A 15,453-nucleotide genomic window follows, 5' to 3' on the forward strand; every position below is an offset into this window, starting at 1 on the left:
GCCTCAGAGTTCTCATTTGGTCAGTCCTCTCTTTCCCCTACTTCCTCACTCTGATTCTTCTGCTGTGTAGCCCATACATTGATTTTTTTTAAAAAGTAGATTTAATTTACTATTGAATACCTGTATTTTCTACTTCGACTATCTTTACCTCTCTCTTTCCTTGAATATGAGTCATATTTATTTTAAGATCTTTGTCTACTGAATCCAGTGTGTGGGCCTCTTTTAGCCTCCTTTTGGTGTGACGATAAGGTGCTGTCTTTGTGGATGCCTCATAATCTTTGAAGGCCAGGCATTGTTTATAAGAAACTCGAGAGTCTTGAGGTAATTTTGAGAAGGTTCACTCTTCCCTCTAATAAACAGAGTAGTGAGGTGTGTGGAAGGGGTAGTTTGGTGCACTTTAGATAGACTGACCTGAGTCCAGGCTGGGTTGTGCTCAGGGTCAGCTGAAAATCTTCAGCATACCTTTGAAAGGTTGTCCCTGTCCAGAATGTTACTCCATTTTGTCTTCCTTGCTTCTACAGCTCTTGGATGCCATTAGATATGACTTGTGTACTCATCCAGCTTTTCATTGGGAGCACTGGTCTGCCATCAACTGCTCCATCATACCTAGATGTGCTATTTTTCCTACCTTTTTTTGAGCAGAAGACTAGCAAATAAGGAAGATTAGGAATAGTAATTGGTATTAGGAAGTCTGTGGGTGGTTTCCAGTATGGTTTAAGGAGGAGAGGGTGAAAAGGCTGTAATATTAAGATACAGAAGGGGACTAGAGGAAGGACATGAGAACAAACAGCAAACCCATGACCCAAAACAAACACTTGATCGTTTGCTTTGGCTACTTCTCTCTGTGGTGTTCCCATGAAAAATAAATGGACAGAAGATAGTCAGGAAAATACATGCTTATAACTGAGTCAAGAAAAGACCATTGGTGTTTGCCTCCTAATAGTAAAGCCAGTATAGACCTAGCTATTTGTGATAAACTTTGCATCAGTTCATGCTACATGAGGGAAATTAGCATGTTTTATACCAAAATGGAAAAATAACCTGTGTGAACATGATTTGTCCTTATTCTGAGATTAACCTATCAAGTTCTAAAACCAAGGGTTATGTGTGAAATGGGTTAAAATGTCCTTCTGTGAAGTGACTGGTGGTAGTGGATGGTCTTTCTTTGATAAAATACAAATTGGCATACCTGTGTCAGCTCCTCAGGTGCTATTTTGATTTTTTTTCTGCTACATGAAATCTAAATGTCTTGGAACCACCATTCTTAAGCCTTTTTTAAGTCTAAGTAGCTTCCATATGGGATTGGTCGAGTCTGTCTTACTTCCCCAACCGCATGGAGAGGGTGAGGAGAAGGAGAGCATTCTTCAGCAATTGTCCTTGAGTGCGAACAGTGGAGACCACAACTTTTCCTCCTGCTGGTGGAAGGACAGGAGGAAGGAGAGAGAAGACAGCGTTTCCTCAGCCAATAGCACTAGTCAGGGAAATGGAAGAGGTCTCGGTGGGCATGACAGTGACGGCAGTTTAGATTTGAGTTGAGAAGGATGGGATATCCAGGTTGACACGCTCGGGAGCGTGACAGTAGTTTGAAGAGGAAGGGGAGTTTTTCTCGTGTGATCACCGGCATTGTAGGGGAGACTGCTCGTACCTTCAGGATTGCTGCTTTTCAGGACGTCCGTGCTGTGCCTGGAAGCTTAGTCACTACAGTTATTCTCTGCCATCTGCATAATACACAAATCATATAAAATAAAACACTGATTCATCATATACCAAATAAATTATTTAAAATAATGATTCATATAATAAATAAAATAACTATTTAAGGTTCTTAATTTAAAGGAAAATTTTAGGATGTGAATACTACAGACATTATAAACACTGAAAGTTACTCTACATATTGTTTTGTTGTTTCTTTGAATATGTAAATAAGTTTCCTAATCATATTGTATTTCATCTCACTTTAATCTGTATATTTTAAAATTTTCTTGATCTGTATCTTATTTAAACTCACGATTTCCTGATTCTGGCTAGTTAAAATGCTAGTGATATTACAGATGACCTCACCTAAGTCAGTTTTTAACTATCACTTTTTACGTGTATCTTTAAATTGAAGAAAGTTTTCTTGATTTCATGAGGCTGTTTTCAAACTGATTCGTTGTGAACAATTCAGAAAGTGTGATTAGAAGGAATTATCAGGAATGAGGAGAGGATTTGTTATTTCCTGAATGAGTTTATTTTTATAGTAACTTTGCAACTTGCCTATATATTAATTATAGAGTTGGTAATATAAATTTTCCCATATTTTAGCAAGTGACATTTTTAATTACGATGTTATTTGAATTTTCAAATGAGTAGATTTATCTGTTGCATATTTGAGCACCCCTAATTGCCATTCTTTTCTCCAAATCTTAGCAAGAAAAGGAACTTTCCATGATGAGTAATTTCAATTATTTTTTCTTTGTTGTTTTTCCTTCTCTGAATTAAGCCAACAGGGTAATTTTATATGTTGTTTTATAGATTGTCCTATTGAAAATTTCAAGGAAATGTTTTTCTAGTCAATCTGGAATGTTAGTACTTTATCTATTCACCATAACTCATTTAGCACATACACAATGTGAAACTCATGCATTCTGTTGCAGATGGTTTGACATTGGCTGTCTGATAGTTGAAGACCCTGTGCATGGTATTCATCTAGAAGCATTTACACAAGCCACACCAGTACCCTTGGAATTTGTACAACAGGTTAGTTTTATCCTTTTCTTTTTCATTATGCTTCAGAGAAACCTGAAATACTGTTTTCAAAATAAGATTTTTCATTGTTTTGCTTCACTTGTTCCTTTTAGCCTTTTCTCTTTGCTCCTTTTAGCCTTTTCTCTTTGCTTTTCAATTTTCTATTCCTTCCATGTTGTTTCAGTACCTCCCTACTTTCGTTTTCCAGTGGTCTTTGTCAAGCCATTACATGGTTAATCCTCTTTTTCTCATTGTTTTCCCTCTTTTTGTGATTGTGCTCACTACCTTGTGATTGGAAAAAAAAATTGTGTTCACCTTTCATTAACTGTCTCCTTTATCTCACATTTTATTTTCTGCTGTTACTGTTACTCGATTGTCCTCATCTTCCTCTTTAGTTTGTTCAGCTCTAAAAACATGTAGAAACACATTTAGAAGTTTACAAACCTTGGATGAAAGTCACATGTCTTTTCGGTTTGTTGAAAAATGTCTACCTATCCACATAGTTTCCAGAAGAATGTTAGCATTAATATAAAATGGTTTTCATTCCTTCTATATTTTTATGTACTTTTAATCCTTAAATGAAATAGAATGTTAAGTTTGTTTACATTGGGATCTTTGTACTCTGAAATGGTATTTTTCCTGTCTTCCATTTAATAGAATTTCCATCACATTTTTATGTATGTACCTTGTTAAATGTCATTTCAAAACTCTCTAAAGTTATTTGGGACTTTAGGTATTTGAGAATTTGCTAAAGCTACTGGGTTCTCCCCCAAAAGCATGCATGTATGATGTATGCACTCACATATAAATTTGGCTCACATGTTTACAGAGCCCCTGAAAGCAACCTGTGGCCTTCTTAGGGGTTTACAGGTTAGATGGGGAATAAGAATTTATGCTTGGAATTTTTAAGTTTATTGAACCTTTACTTACTTACACCATAGGATTTTACCAAAATTTCTCTTCAGAAGTTTTCTCTTCAGAAGTTGAAGACATTTTTATACATGGTACTATTAAACTCACTCCAATGTGAAGGTGATTAAAAGATTGTACGCTATTATACAATAATTTAGAAAAATTACAGAAAACGGTTGATTTTCTAGGAAAATATTCTTGAATCAACAATGGCAGTTTATAACCATTAGGTTGATCAAAACCAGTCACATTTTGGCAGTTTCATATGATTTAACCTAATTATCTTAGTGAAGCCTTTTGATGCAAGAGTTTCATCTAGCTCCAAAAAAATCACTGAGTTTTAATGGTGTTGTGAGGTCTACAAGGTATTCAAAGAATACGTAATACGTGATTCTCGTGCATAGAGGTAGAAAGTTTTCCATTTTATTCTGTGAGACTAGCTTGTAACCTAACGAAAAAATAAATTATAATACAGTCAGTATCACTTAAGTAAACAGTAAAAGTAATAAAAGTTTGAAATGTATTTATTAGAACATTAAAGTGTGTGTGGGGGTGTAGTTTTCCCCATGCCACCTAGCAGTTCTTAGGAACAGCTGGATATCGTGTGGATATCCTATAATTCAACTCAATTCTGACACCTATCCCACAGGTTAAGGGCTCAGTCCGACAAGACTGCCTGCACCCCTCCTTTCCAGACACCTATCAATCACAAGTCCAGGTTGTTACCTGAACTTCTGACTGACTGGCTGTATATCAGAGGAAATCAGAGATTCTCATTTGCTAGAGTAGCTCACAGAATGCAGGAAACCCACTTCACCCTAGATCACAGGTTTATTATAAAAGGATATAAGTCAGCAGCAGCCAGATGGAAGAGATGCATAGGGCAAGCTATGGAGAAAGGAGGTGGAGCTTCCATACCCTCTCCTAGTGCTCCACTCTCTCCAGATCTCCACACCTTCACCAACCAAGAAACTGTCTAAACCCTGTCCTTTATACTTTATAAATCAGAATATCACAATCCACTCCCTGATCTTTGAACATGTATCCCTTATAGTAAAACAGTCATAAATGTTAAATGATACCTGGCATCCCAGTTTGTCATTAATAACTATTTAGTACATTGTCATATCATGAGAAAGTCTCCCAGCATGAGGGCACATGGGTATGCAGGTTTCAAAAGCAGGAGTGGAAAATTGTTTTCTTAAGTTCTCAGAAAGAGAAATTAAGGAAGAAATTAATGAAGCAATCCCATTTACCATTCACATCAAAATGAATAAGATACCTAGGGATCAACCTATGTAGGGAGGCAAAAGACCTGTACTCCAAAAACTGTTTAAGACTGATGAAAGAAATTGAAGATGACACAAATGGAAAGATACCATGGTTTTGGATAGAAGAATCAATATTGTTAAAATGACCATACTACCTAAGGCAATCTACAGATTCAGTGTAGTCCCTATCAAATTACCAATGGCATTTTTCACAGAACTAGAACAAATAATTTTAAAATTTGGCTGGAAACCAAAAGACCCCTAATAGCCAAAACAATCTTAAGAAGAATGAAGCTGGAGGAATCACACTCCCTGACTTCAGACTATGCCACAAAGCTACAGTCATCAAAAACAGTATGGTACTGGCAACAAATACACAGATTTAATGTAACAGGGTAGAAAGTCTGGAAATTAATTGACCACAGGTGTGTCGGTTTATCTACAGCAAAGGAGATAAGGATATACAATGGAGAAAAGATAGTCTCTTCAATAAGTGGTGCTGGAAAAAGTAGACAGCTACATGTAAAAGAATGAAATTAGAACATTCTCTAACATCATGTACAAAAATAAACTCAAACGTGGATTAAAGACCTAAATGTAACACTGGATACTATAAAACTTTTAGAGGAACACATAGGCAGAAGACTCTGACATAAATCACAGCAATATTTTTTGGATACGTCTCCCAGAGTAATGGAAATAAAAGCAAAAATAAACAAATGGGACCTAATTAAACCTTAAAAGCTTTTGCACAGCAAAGGAAACCGTGAACAAAATGAAAAGACAACCAGCAGAATGGGAGAAAACATTTGCAAAGGAAGCAACCAACAGGGATTAATCTCCAAAATATACAAACAGCTCATAAAACTCTACTACAAAAAAACAACCCAATCAAAAAATGGGCAGAAGATCCAGAGACTTTTCTTCAAAGAAGACATACAGATGACCAACAGGCACATGAAAAGATGCTCAACGTCAATAATTATTAGAGAAATGCAAATCAAAACCACAATGAGGTTATCACCTCCCACCAGTCAGAATGGCCATCATCAAGAAGTATACAAATAATAAATGCTGGAGAGGGTGTGGAGAAAAGGAAATCCTCCTGCACTGTTGGTGGGAATGTATGGAGAACAGTATAGAGGGTCCATAAAAAAACTAAAAATAGAGCTATCATATGATCCTGCAATCCAACTCCTGGGCATATACCTAGAAGAGGCAAAAACTCTAATTTGAAAAGATACGTACACCCCTATGTTCACAGCAGCACTATTTACAATTGCCAAGACATGGAATCAACCTAAATGTTCATCAACAGATGACTGGATAAAGAAGATGTGGTGTACATACATACAACGGAATATTGCTCAGCCATTAAAAAGAATGAAATAATGTCATTTTGCAGCAACATGGATGGATCTAGAGATTATCATACTAAGTAAGTCAGACAGAAAGACAAATACATATCACTTATATGTAAAAAAAAAAAATGGTACAAATGAACTTATTTAGAAAACAGAAATAGACTCAGAGACATAGAAAGCAAACTTTGGTTACCAAAGGGGATAGTGGCGGCGTGGGGCAAGGAGATAAATCAGGAGTTTGGGGTTAACAAATACACACTACTATATAAAAAGTAGATAACAAGGACTTACAGTTTCCTGTGCTATACAGTATTCAATATCTCGTAGTAGTCTATAATGAAAAAGAACCCGAAAAAGAATAGATCTGTACATACATATGTATAAATGAATCATTTTGCTGTATACCTGAAACTAACCCAACATTGTAAACCAACTATACTTCAATTTAAAAAAACAGCAGGAGGGGTGTCAGAGATACACTATATGGCTTCACCCTTTCAGGCATGTAGTATAATAGAGCTAAGAGATGGTATCATCTCTTGCTCTGAGCCTTTTTTTTTTCTTTCCCTTTTCTCCATTCATATCCAAACTTCTCCACCTTTGGAAGGGACATTAGGTTCAGCAACTGTGCTGGTCTAGATTACAGACAGCAATACTAGGCTAGCAGATGCCTCCCCCTCATCCACTTCTATTCAGATAAGTTAAGGTTACATAGGTGCAGAACAGGTGGGCTGTCTTTACCACCAGCCCATATAGCAGCAATCACTGTTAGCCCCATTTTTTCAGATGGAGTGAAGGCACATCTTGCCCTAAAGGCCCTTAGGAGTTGTAACAAAGATTAAAAACATAGTTACAATAAAGGTGTTAAAAACAACAACAACAACAACATAGAGTGCTGAACCAGAAACTGAGCATTTGCCTCTACCACTGGGTAAGAAAAGCCCCACCTAGAGTCACTGTCTCTACCTGTAAAGAACCGTTTGTAGTCCCCCAGGGCTACCAACTAACTTGCTATGTTCAGGGCCTTCCTAACAGGAAATCTGCCACATAGCCATCTGCAGTCTCTGTCTTTTTTGCTGGTCGACAGAACAGTTTTTATTGGCATTTTGTGACTCAGAGTGTACAGGAAGAATGGGTCTAGATTCAACCCATCTCTGCATTGCTGCACTAACCCCATATTCACTCACTTCATGGACCCAGGTGGCCGTCTTGAGAGAGAGCAGGGGGATATCTGATTGTTGATTCCATTCACCTTCCAAGCCTGGAAAGGAGTTCTTCTGATGGGCATCAACATGTTCTAGTTTAATGCATCCCTCTAGTTCCCACAGTGATTTCCACAGGGTTGTGTGTCCCATATGGGCATCCTTCTAATAGGCCAGGTTTCCATTGCCCTCCTGCCTGACCATATGGCCAGGCCATTGACCACTGCCCATGACTCAGGAAAAACCAGAAGATAGGAGATTATATCACTGTTCAATTCTTTCATCACTGCTGGGAAAACAGCATGCAGTTCAGCCTTGCCTGTCTGATTTGTTTTTACCTTCCTCAGTCAGAGCAGTGGACTTCCAAATAGTATGTTATCCATCCACCTTGGAACTGCTACCCATAAACCAAGCAGCTCTTGGTTGGTCAGTTAAGAGCTGTTCATAGGGCACTGTCTACATGGCAGTCGGTTCCGGCAGCTTCTCGGGTGACTCCAAAATCTGTCCTAGAGGAAAAGAGACACCGAGCTTGTTAGTCTCCTCCCTGTATTCCCCAGACAGCATGTTCCTGTATAAACCGTTTCCATTATGGTGGAACTCTTCCGGGCACTGCCATCCCTATTAGGGTGTTTCTCCATCATCCCAGACATTTTGGGTATTTCGCATTTCAGTATCATTTTATGCCCTTTAGTCATATGAGTAGCTTCAATTAATAATGTCCAGTGGCTAGGTAGTAAACATGCCTCAAATGGAAATTCTGTAGTTCGAAGTTCAAGTAGTCATTGCTGGGAGGCACTCACAGATTTTTGCCATAAGCCTCAGTCTACGTTCCACATAGGGCTGTGGCGCAGAGAGTTTTGTCCCTACCAGCACTCCAACTTCTATTCCACACTGCAGGCTCAGACAATCTTACTGGTTCCATAGAGCATGTCCAGTTAATAATGCTTGAAGGGTGGCTTTCCATCCCTTCTGTTTTACAATACTAGATAAGGGAAACGTTCCCCAGTGAGATACAGTGTCCATCCCCAAAATATAATCAGGTGAAAAAAAACACCATCACTTCACATGAAACCAGTTCAAACACACCAAGTCTCCTACAAACTTATACTGTAATTCCATCATCACTTATGTTCCTCAGTGTAGCCCCCATTGAGACTTCATCAGTGGGTTTTGGTTTTGTAATACTAGGTAGGGGAAGTGTCAACTTTCATAATCCTATCAACCATTACATTTTTACTTTCTTTCAGTCTAATTGTAGCACACATCAGGCCTTCACTAGTGGACTTTGGTAACACAGCTCAAGGGAAACTTCTCTTCTCCACTCCTGACCATTTTACTCACTCTTGTACAAAAGTCTTTGGGTCCCCAGCTAGGGATTGAGCCAAGGGGTTTTGGCCCATTTGTCAGTCTTTATCTTGATTAATCTGCCTAGTCACTGCCCCAATTGATTGCTGCTTAAATTTCTCATTGTCATTTCTACCTTCAGACTTTTAAAATTTCTCCTAACTAGGATAAATAGAGCAGACTTATTTGGGGCCCTTCAGTGTTGGGGAACCAGCAGGGAGTCCCACTCAACCTTTGGTAGTGCTGTGTTAAAACCTGTTTTAATCCCACCTATGTCTGTTTTATTCATCCTGTTTCTTAATGGCCATCTGAAGATTTCCACCCTGCTGGGATAAGTTCTGTGAATCTCCTGTTTCCTCTGTTTCATCCCAATCAAAATTTACTTTATTCACCTATGTCTTCATAACTTTTTAAAATTTCCACCTTGTTGGGCAACTAGAGAAAGAAGAACAACCAAAAAAAAAAAAAAAACCCTAAATTAGCAAAAGGAAATAAATCATAAAGATCAGAGCAAAAATAAGTATTGGGTTGGCCAAAAAGTTCATTCGGTTAGTAAATACATTGTTCAATAAAATTCTTGGTGAAAATGAAAAACTGTGTCTTATTTTTACTTAAAACTGAAAGAACTTTTTGGCTAACCCAATAAAATAGAGATGAAGAAAAAATAGAAAAGATCAATGAAACTAAAAGCTGGTTCTTTGAAAAGATAAACAAAATTGATAAATCTTTAGCCAGACTCATCAAGAAAAAAAGGGGAGGGTGCAAATCAATAAAATTAGAAATGAAAAAGAAGTTACAACAGATGCTACAGAAATATAGAGGATCATAAGAGACTACTACAAGCAACTATATGCCAATAAGATGGACAACCTAGAAAAAATGGACAGATAAGAAAGGTATAGCCTTCCAAGACTGAACCAGGAAGAAATAGAAAATATGACTCACAAGTACTGAAGTTGAAACTGTGATTGAAAATCTAATAGCAAACAAAAGGCCAGGACCAGATGGCTTCACAGGTGAATTCTATCAAACATTCAGAGAAGAGTTGACACCTACCCTTCTGAAACTCTTCCAAAAAATTGCAGAGGAAAGAACACTCCTAAGCTCATTCTACAAGGTCACCATCACCCTGCTACCAAAACCAGACAAAGTTATCACAAAAAAAAGAAAATTACAGGCCGATATCAGTGATGAACATAGACACAAATATCCTAAACAAAATACTAGGAAACAGAATCAAACAACACATTAAAAGGATCATACACCATGATCAAGTGGGATTTATCCAGGGATGCAAGGTTTTTTCAATTTCCACAAATCAGTGTGATACACCACATTAACAAGCTGAAGAATAAAAAACATATGATCATCTCAATAGATGCAGAAAAAGCTTTTGACAAAATTTAACACCTGCTTATGATAAAAACTCCAGAAAGTGGGCATAGAGGGAACCTACCTCAACATAATAAAGGCCATATACAACAAACCCACAGCAAACACTGTTCTCAACGGTGAAAAACTGAAAGCATTTCCTCTAAGATCAGGAACAAGACAAGGATGTCCATTCTCATGACTGTTATTCAACATAGTTTTGGAAGTCCTAGCCACAGCAATCAGAGAAGTAAAAGAAATAAAAGGAATCCAAAGGAATCCAAATTGGAAGAGAAGAAGTAAAACTGTCACTGTTTGCAGATGACATGATACTATACATAGAAAATCCTAAAGATGCCACCAGAAAACTACTAGAGCTAATCAATGAATTTGGTAAAGATGCAGGATACAAAATTAATACACAGAAATCTCTTGTATCCCTATACACTAACAATGAAAGGTCAGAAAGAGAAATTAAGGAAACAACCCCATTTACCATCGCATCAAAAAGAATAAAATACCTAGGAATAAACCTACCTAATGAGGTAAAAGACCTGTACTCAGAAAACTGTAAGATACTGATGAAAGAAATCAAAGATTACATGACCAGGTGGAGAGATATACCATGTTCTTGGATTGGAAGAATCAATATTGTGAAAATGACTATACTATACAAAGCAATCTACAGATTTAATGCAATCTCTATCAAATTACCAATGGCATTTTTCACAGAATTAGAACAAAAAAATTTACAATTTGTGTGGAAACACAAAAGACCCCAAATAGCCAAAGCAACCTCGAGAAAGAAAAACGGAGCTGGGAATCAGGCTGTCTGACTTCAGACTATACTAGAAAGCTACAGTAATCAAGACAGTATGGTACTGGCACAAAAACAGAAATATAGATCAATGGAACAGGATAGAAAGCCCAGAGATAAACCCATGCACCTATGGTCAACTAATCTATGACAAAGGAGGCAAGGATATACAATGGAGAAGACAGTCTCTTCAGTAAGTGGTGCTGGGAAAACTGGACAGCTACATGTAAAAGAATGAAATTAGAACATTCTCTAACACCATACACAAAAATAAACTCAAAATGGATTAAAGACCTAAATGTAAGACCGTATACTATAAAACTCTTAGAGGAAAACAGGCAGAACACTCTTTGACATAAATCACAGCAAGATCTTTTTCAATCCACCTCCTAGAGTAATGGAAATAAAATAAAAAATAAACAAATGGGACCTAATTAAACTTAAAAGCTTTTGCACAGCAAAGGAAACCATAAACAAAATGAATAGACAGCCCTCAGAATGCGAGAAGGTATTTGTAAATGAAGCAGCTGACAAAGTGAGAGAGTGGCATGGACATATATACACTACCAAATGTAAAACCGATAGCTAGTGGGAAGCAGCTGCATGGCACAGGGAGATCAGCTCAGTGCTTTGTGACCACCTAGAGGGGTGGGATAGGTAGGGTGGGAGGGAGGGAGTTGTAAGAGGGAAGAGATATGGTGATATATGTTTATGTATAGCTGATTCACTGTTATAAAGCAGAAACTAACACACCATTGGAAAGCAATTATACTCCAATAAAGATGTAAAAAAAAAAAGAGTCAAGACTATACAATGGAGAAAAGATAGTCTCTTCAATAAGTGGTGCTGGAAAAACTAGACAGCTACATATAAAAGAATGAAATTAGAACATTCTCTAACAAAAATAAACTCAAAATGATTAAAGAGCTAAATGTAAGACTGGGTACTATAGAACTCTTAAAAGAAAACATAGGCAGAACACTCTTTGACATAAGTTGCAGCAATATCTTTTTGGATCCACCTCCTAGAGTAATGAAAATAAAAACAAAACTAAACAAATGGGACCTAAGTAAACTTAAAAGCTTTTGCACAGCAAAGGAAACCATAAACAAAATGAAAAGACAACCCATAGAATGGGAGAAAATATTTGCAAAGGAAGTGACAAACAGGAGATTAATCTCCAAAATATACAGACAGCTCATGCAGCTCAATATAAAAAACAAACAAACAACCCAAAAAAAAAAAAAATGGGCAGAAGACCCAAATAGACATTTTTCCAAAGAAGACATACAGATGGGTAAAAAGCACATGAATAGATGCCCAACATCATTAATCATTAGAGAGATGCAAATCAAAACTACAGTGAGGATCCACCTCACACCAGTCAGAATGGCCATCATCAAAAAGTCTGCAAATAATAAATGCTGGAGAGGGTGTGGAGAAAAGGGAACCCTCCTACACTGTTGGTGGGAATGTAAATTAGTACAGCCACATGGAGAATAGTGTTGAGGTTCCTTAAAAAACTAAAAATAGAGTTAATATATGATCCAGCAATCCACTCTTGGGCATATATCCGGAAGCAAACCATAATTTGAAAAGATACATGCACCTCAATGTTCATTACAGCACTATTTCTAATAGCCAGGACATGGAAGCAACCTAAATGTCCATTGATAGATGAATGGATAAAGAAGATGTGGTACATGTACAATGGAATATTATGCAGCCATAAAAAAGATCAAAATAATGCCATTTGCAGCAACATGGATGGACCTAGAGATTGTCATACTAAGTAAGACAGAGAAAGAAAAATATCATATGATATAGCTTATATGTGGAATATACAAAAAGGGTACAAACGAACATACTTACAACAGAAACAGAGTCACAGATGTAGAAAACAAACTTATGGTTACCAAGGGGTGGCTAGGGGGGAAGGGATAAATTGGGAGATTGGGATTGACATATAAACACTACTATATATGAAATAGATAACTAATAAGAACCTACTGTATACCACAGGGAACTCTATTCAGTACTCTCTAATGGCCTATAATGGAAAGGAATCTAAAAAAGAGTGGATACATGTATAACTGATTGACTTCACTGTACACCTGAAACTAACACAACATTGTAAATCAATTACACTCCAATAAAAATTAAAAAGAAAAAAAAAGAAATTACAACCGTGCTAATAACTCTTAGCTAATTAGGATTAGAAGGGTATGTGTATACTGGAAAGTCAAAGCAAAAATCAGATCTAATGCTAAAACATTAGGAACCTTGTAATTGTAAGGCTGCTTCTGTCACTGTCATTCTTACATTGCTTGAAATCAGGGACTAGCACAAAAAAAAAAAAAAAGAAAAAAGTCTTACAGCCAAATCTGGCCTGACCCCTGTTTTTGTAAAGAAGTGTTTTTTTGTAAAGAACATACCTGGGCCCGTTTGTTTACATACTGTTTACAGCTGCTTTTTTGCTACAGCAGGAGAATTGAGTAGTTGCTATAGAGACTGTCTGGCCCACAAAGCCTAAGATATTTACTACGTGACCCTTTTCAGAAAATGTTGGTGACTCTTTTGCTAGATGTCTGATCACTGCAAGGACAATTTTTATTGTTTTAAAAATATATATTGGAAAGAAACAGACATTATGCTCAAGGAACAAAGCATCAAAAGTATATATACTAATAAAACTATATATACTAATATTCAAATTTGTCTGTGACATTGCTAAGTGAAAATAAACTGCATGTAGTATCCATATATATACACACACACATATACCCATATATAATATATATACTTTATACTATATATATACTATATACTATATATATATACTGTATACCCATATATACTTTAAAATGTATATAAATGAATAGGACAAAAAGGCCTGGAAAAGTACACACAGGCTCTTAATGTGGTTAACTGTGAACAGTGGTATTCAAAGAGTGTCGTTTGCTTTTTGTTTTGCCATTTCTGCTGTCATTTCATCTCTTTCACAAGGTACAAAGTTGAGATACAAAAGTATAGGTATTGAGATTCCTTCCTCTTGTCCTTGCTCTTCAGTTCTACGCTGTTTCTTGTTTTATCCACTGCAAGATGTTCAATTCTATGTTCCCTTGTAGTTGAAATTTTTAAAGAGAATTTAAGAGACTAGAAATCAGCCCTTAAGGGGATTATAATCAGCATATATCAATATATTAGTGAAAATCAGGAAAAATTTTTATACAGTTTATGCTGGTTAAACAAATGTAAATGATCCCTCCTCCCCCAATTAAAAACCCAGTTTCTAGATGTTAGCTGATAATGTCAAGTATTTTGATCCTCAAAAGTATGATCCTAGGCCTAGCATCATAATCATCACCTGGGAACTTGTTAAAAATGCACGCTTGAGGAAGGGTGGTAGGAGAAAGGTGGTCATAAGGTACAGACTTCCAGTTACGGGAGAAATAAGTACTGAGGATACGATGTATAGGATGGTGACTGTAGTTAACGCTATTGTATGCTATATGAAAGTTGTTAAGAGAGTAGATCTTAAGAGGTCTTGTCATAAAGAAAAAGGTTTTTTTTTTTGCTTCTTTTTACTGTATCTAAATATGGGGTGATTATCATGGTAATCATTTCACAATAAATGTAAGTGAAGCCATTGTGGTGTACATCTTAAACTTAAATAGTGATATATGTCAGTTTTATCTCAAAAGTGGAAAAAAAGGATTTGTGCATTGCCCATTTAGTCTTAAAAAAAAAAGTACTCTTGGGCCCTAACCTAAGGCTATGGGATTAGGATCTGCAACTTTAGAAGCTCCCCAGATGCTTCATGTGCACATCGCATTTGAGAAACACAGTTCTGAGGACCATAGTGGTTTATCTACTATCTCTCTTTAAAACATAGTAGAATACTGATAGTGCAGTGTACCCTGTGGAAGGGAAGACAGAGCAGGCTCCCCAGCAAAATTTCTCAGAAACTATTTTATAAGTATTGTGCTCTTTCTCTTGGAACCATCTGTGAGTTTCCAATTCATTGGCCTTAGGTGGAGCATGAAAAGTGGTTTTGTTAAAAAAAAAAAAAAAAATGCATCTCAGGCGATTGTAATATATAGCACATTTGGGAATCACTGCATGGATCCTTTCTACATATGGGTATACTCCTCTGGACTATACTTACCACCCTAAAGCCAAAAAACTATCATTCTTGGATATCAGGCAGTGGGTTTATTTTTTCATTCCTGTGTAGGTGAATAAATGATTGCCATGGAGCAGATGTAGGCTGGGTCAAGTACAAGTGATGTAACAGTGGTTGATGCTCTCTCCTGGACTGGATGTTATTTGATATATATTGGTACTAACTTATTCACACATAAATGAAGTTTCCAGGAATACTCTTCTGCAGATTAATTTAACAATTCTTTTCTGATAGGGTTGAAGCCTTAATATATGCAGTA

The 15,453-nt window shown here is 36.8% G+C and overlaps 1 protein-coding gene across 2 annotated transcripts in view; it reads left to right on the forward strand.

Moving 5' to 3' along the window:
- The window catches only part of PRRC1 (proline rich coiled-coil 1), a 43,655-nt gene that overhangs the window by 24,836 nt on the left and 3,366 nt on the right, over positions 1-15,453 (forward strand). For both annotated transcript variants that reach the window (XM_079916978.1, XM_079916979.1), the window contains one exon: positions 2,637-2,739. In XM_079916978.1, coding sequence (XP_079773104.1) covers positions 2,637-2,739 — 103 coding nt within the window. The remainder of the gene's footprint in view (positions 1-2,636; positions 2,740-15,453) is intronic.

Source organism: Stenella coeruleoalba, assembly GCF_951394435.1.
Source record: "Stenella coeruleoalba genome assembly, chromosome: 3".
Taxonomy (NCBI): Eukaryota; Metazoa; Chordata; class Mammalia; order Artiodactyla; family Delphinidae; genus Stenella; species Stenella coeruleoalba.